This window comes from Theropithecus gelada, chromosome 20 (assembly GCF_003255815.1).
Source record: "Theropithecus gelada isolate Dixy chromosome 20, Tgel_1.0, whole genome shotgun sequence".
In the NCBI taxonomy this organism is placed as follows: domain Eukaryota; kingdom Metazoa; phylum Chordata; class Mammalia; order Primates; family Cercopithecidae; genus Theropithecus; species Theropithecus gelada.
Window position 1 is genome coordinate 47,284,295 of NC_037688.1, and position 4,176 is coordinate 47,288,470.

General features: G+C 62.7%; 1 protein-coding gene across 1 annotated transcript in view; it reads left to right on the top strand.

Moving 5' to 3' along the window:
- DPEP1 (dipeptidase 1) overlaps positions 1-3,727 on the top strand; it is a 15,801-nt gene extending 12,074 nt beyond the window's left edge. The window contains exons 3-11 of the mRNA XM_025371267.1: positions 1,180-1,312; positions 1,562-1,694; positions 1,830-1,980; positions 2,163-2,232; positions 2,501-2,677; positions 2,761-2,845; positions 2,925-3,000; positions 3,129-3,264; positions 3,342-3,727. Of these exons, the coding sequence (XP_025227052.1) occupies positions 1,180-1,312; positions 1,562-1,694; positions 1,830-1,980; positions 2,163-2,232; positions 2,501-2,677; positions 2,761-2,845; positions 2,925-3,000; positions 3,129-3,264; positions 3,342-3,512 (1,132 nt within the window). The 3' untranslated portion in view covers positions 3,513-3,727. The remainder of the gene's footprint in view (positions 1-1,179; positions 1,313-1,561; positions 1,695-1,829; positions 1,981-2,162; positions 2,233-2,500; positions 2,678-2,760; positions 2,846-2,924; positions 3,001-3,128; positions 3,265-3,341) is intronic.
- The last annotated feature ends 449 nt before the right edge of the window (positions 3,728-4,176 follow it).

A 4,176-nucleotide genomic window follows, 5' to 3' on the forward strand; every position in this document is an offset into this window, starting at 1 on the left:
CTCCCCTCTGGGGGTGGGCTTGTTCCCCAGCTGATTTTTTTTTTTTTTTTTTTTTTTTTTTTTTTTTTTTTTGAGACAGAGTCTCGCTCTGTAGCCCGGGCTGGAGTGCAGTGGCCGGATCTCAGCTCACTGCAAGCTCCGCCTCCCAGGTTTATGCCATTCTCCTGCCTCAGCCTCCCGAGTAGCTGCGACTACAGACGCCCGCCACCTCGCCCGGCTAGTTTTTTGTATTTTTTAGTAGAGACGGGGTTTCACGGTGTTCGCCAGGATGGTCTCGATCTCTTGACCTTGTGATCTGCCCGCCTCAGCCTCCCAAAGTGCTGGGATTACAGGCGTGAGCCACCGCGCCCGGCCTGAGAATTGCGTTTCTAATGAGAGTGGATTCCCTTTGCTCCTGGTCTCTGCCGGGCGCTGCTGGGCAGCTGGATTCGGACCCTCCGAGGCCCTCACTCAGTCACCAGCTCTGACAGCGCCAGCTCCCCCTTCCTCTGTGTTCCCCTTTCTGCTCCTTACCAGAGCTCCTACCCTCGCCACCAGTTCCTGGGAAAACCCTGGAGAGCCTCAGTCCTTTGGAAGTTTAGAAGGATCTGATTGGAGTTTGGGTGCAGGGCTCTTCCCTGGAGACAGAGGCAGCAGAGAGGCCTGGGTGGCCCCCAAAGCCTGTACCTGACGCCCTGCTCCCCAGAAGGATGGGAGTGCCAGGCCCCCCGAGGACAGGCCATTCCAGTTATCCAGACACCCACCGTATTCCCCAGGAGGCAACTGGATTTTTAAACTGAAAACTCTCAGAAACAGTATCACCCCCAGGCCCTTGCCCCTTTGCCCATGTCTCCAATCCTGTCCATTGAGGTCATTTGACTGGTGGTGTCCCACCCTCAGACAACGTGTCCTCCCGCCAGCCTCGTCCACAGAGAAAGGCCCTGGAGGGGATGGGCTACCCAGCTCCCTGAGCTCCTGGCTCGGGGCTCCCTGCCCTGGGGGTGGGCACAGGTGGGAAGTGCAGCCTTGCACAGGTGTGTTCAGGTGGCCAATGATCCGTCACCCCTGCGGCCTGGACTTCAGTCCAGCGCCTGCCGTGAGGAGCAGGAAGAGGGGAGCACAGCCCGGAGTTCAGGAGCTCACAAGCCCCCAGGTCCCAGTGGCCTCCCTGACTGCCTGGCCTCCCCCCGGCGACTCCAGGCACAACGACCTGCCCTGGCAGCTGCTGAGGATGTTCAACAACCGGCTGCAGGACGCAAGGGCCAACCTGACCACCTTGGCCGACACACACACCAACATCCCCAAGCTGAGGGCTGGCTTCGTAGGAGGTCAGGTACCGCCCGCCCTGCCTTCACTCACCCTGCGTGGGGTCGTCCCGTCTCCTACCTTGGGCCTGGCTACAGTGTGGCCGTCCCTGTGGCGTTGTTCCTCCAGGGTCCCTCAGTGCCACAGGCCCTTGTAGAGACAGACACCAGGCCGAGGGAGGGCTTCCCAGGGGGTGGGAAACCAGACTCCCACAGGCATGTGGGGGGTGGGCTGAGACCTGGCTGCATCAGCTCCTGGTATCCCCTGTGGCCCCCAGTTCTGGTCCGTGTACACGCCCTGCGACACCCAGAACCAAGACGCTGTGCGGAGGACGCTGGAGCAGATAGATGTGGTCCACCGCATGTGCCAGATGTACCCTGAGACCTTCCTGTATGTCACCAGCAGTGCAGGTGGGGTCCTGACCTGGGCCCTCCAGGTCCTGCATCCTCCCACCCAGCCCTCATCCTGAGCAGCAGGTACTGATCAGGACACCTCCCCTCCAGACGCCAGGTGCCCACTCCCCTGCACCCCGACTCTCCCCGCAGGCATCCGGCAGGCCTTCCAGGAAGGGAAGGTGGCCAGCCTGATCGGTGTGGAGGGCGGCCACTCCATCGACAGCAGTCTGGGCGTCCTGCGGGCGCTCTATCAGCTGGGCATGCGGTACCTGACCCTCACCCACAACTGCAACACGCCCTGGTGCGTGACTCCCCACGGGAGGCCCCCGGGCTGTGGTCAGGAGGGAGGGGCAGACACTCCCCGCCACCCTCCTGAGCCCATCCCCTTCACCTGTGAGTCCCGGGCCGGGCCTCGCCTGCTGGGCTGATGGGAGGCCGAGACCACCGCTCCACCCCTTGAGCACCTGCCTTTTGCTCCCGCAGGGCTGACAACTGGCTGGTGGACACGGGAGACAGCAAGCCCCAGAGCCAAGGCCTGTCACCCTTTGGGCAGGTGAGTGGGGTGGGAGGGGCCAGTCACCCCCGAGGAGAAGGCAGAGGCCCTGGAGGGTGACTGGAACAATGAATCTCCCCACGTGGGACCTCAGTGTCCTCATCTGTAAAATGGAGCTGGCAGCCATCCCCCCAGGGTGGGTGCTGAGCCCTGAGTGGCCCCAGACTTCCAGCCATGAAGGACGATGACTCACACCTGGTCCAGCCTGTCCACCTCCTCAGCCCCGACCCTGGGGGCTGTGAGGGTGGACGGAGCCCTGTCTTCCCAGCGTGTGGTGAAGGAGCTGAACCGTCTGGGAGTCCTCATCGACTTGGCTCACGTGTCTGTGGCCACCATGAAGGCCACCCTGCAGCTGTCCAGAGCCCCCGTCATCTTCAGCCACTCCTCGGCCTACAGCGTGTGCGCAAGCCGGCGCAACGTGCCTGACGACGTCCTGAGGCTGGTGGTGAGGGCCGAGGCAGCCACCCCCACCCCACCTCCCTGGACAGGCCCTCCCAGCTCTCAGCTCCACCCTGTCTTCCTGTGCAGAAACAGACAGACAGCCTGGTGATGGTGAATTTCTACAACAATTACGTTTCCTGCACCAACAAGGCCAACCTGTCCCAAGTGGCTGGTAGGTGGGGTGTGAGTGGCCAAGGGGGCTGAAGCGGGAGGGCCTCACTCGGGACCCATACCTGCTGCTCCCTGGACAGACCATCTGGATCACATCAAGGAGGTGGCAGGAGCCAGAGCTGTGGGCTTTGGTGGGGACTTTGATGGTGTTCCAAGGTAAGGGGGTGAGAGCTCTGTCCCGTGGATGAGCTGGGAGGTTCATGACCCCGTCAGAGGGATGAGGCGGCTGGAGGAGGGACGTGGGTCCTAGTGTGGGGGCCCAGGTTCTCCTGGCCTCAACACAGGGTCCCTGAGGGGCTGGAGGACGTCTCCAAGTATCCAGACCTGATCGCTGAGCTGCTCAGGAGGAACTGGACAGAGGCGGAGGTCAAGGGTGCACTGGCCAACAACCTGCTGAGGGTCTTCGAGGCTGTGGAGCAGGTGAGGATGGGGTGGCTGCCTGAGCCTCCCCCCACAACCACCAGCAGACAGGCTGCCCCACCTGTGTCTGTTCCCAGGCCAGCAACCCCACGCAGGCTCCCGAGGAGGAGCCCATCCCGCGGGACGAGCTGGGCGACTCCTGCAGGACGCATTACGGCTACCCCTCCGGGGCCTCCAGCCTCCATCGCCAGTGGGGGTTCCTGCTGGCCTCCCTCGCTGCCCTGGTCCTCTGTCTGTGTCTCCTGTGAAAGCTGGGAGACCAGAGCCCCCTTTAGGGCTCCTGGAGTTCAGGGAAGACCTGCCCATCCAGGACTCCGGATGCCAGGAACCCTACTGCCCGCATGCAAGGACCAGCATCTCCTGAGTGGGTGTCTGGCCTCACCTGGGGGGCTGGACACCTGGGGACAGCTCAGGACACACACACACACACACACAGGCCCTCAATAAAAGCAACTTCCCTTCACATCGGGGGTGCGTGTCGTCGGCATCCAGCCCAGGAGGGGTGTGGAAACGGCTCCTGGCTGGACCTGGGGTGCAGGAGGCCTGAGTCTTCGGTTCAGGCCAGGAGGACCCAGGAGCTGTGAAGAGGGCTTTGTACAGATGCTGCTCGAACATCTTTCGGGACACAGTCTAGGCTCCAGTAGCCACCTCCAGCCACGCACTGGTGCACACACACACACACCCCTGCACACACACACACACCTCTGCACACACGCACCCCTGCACACACGCACACCAGCCCTGCACACACACCCCTGCACACACACACCCCACCCCTGCACACACACACACCAACCCTGCACACACACACCCCACCCCTGCACACACACACCCCACCCCTGTACACACACACCCCTGCACACACGCACCCCTGCACACACGCACACCAGCCCTGCACACACACCCCTGCAC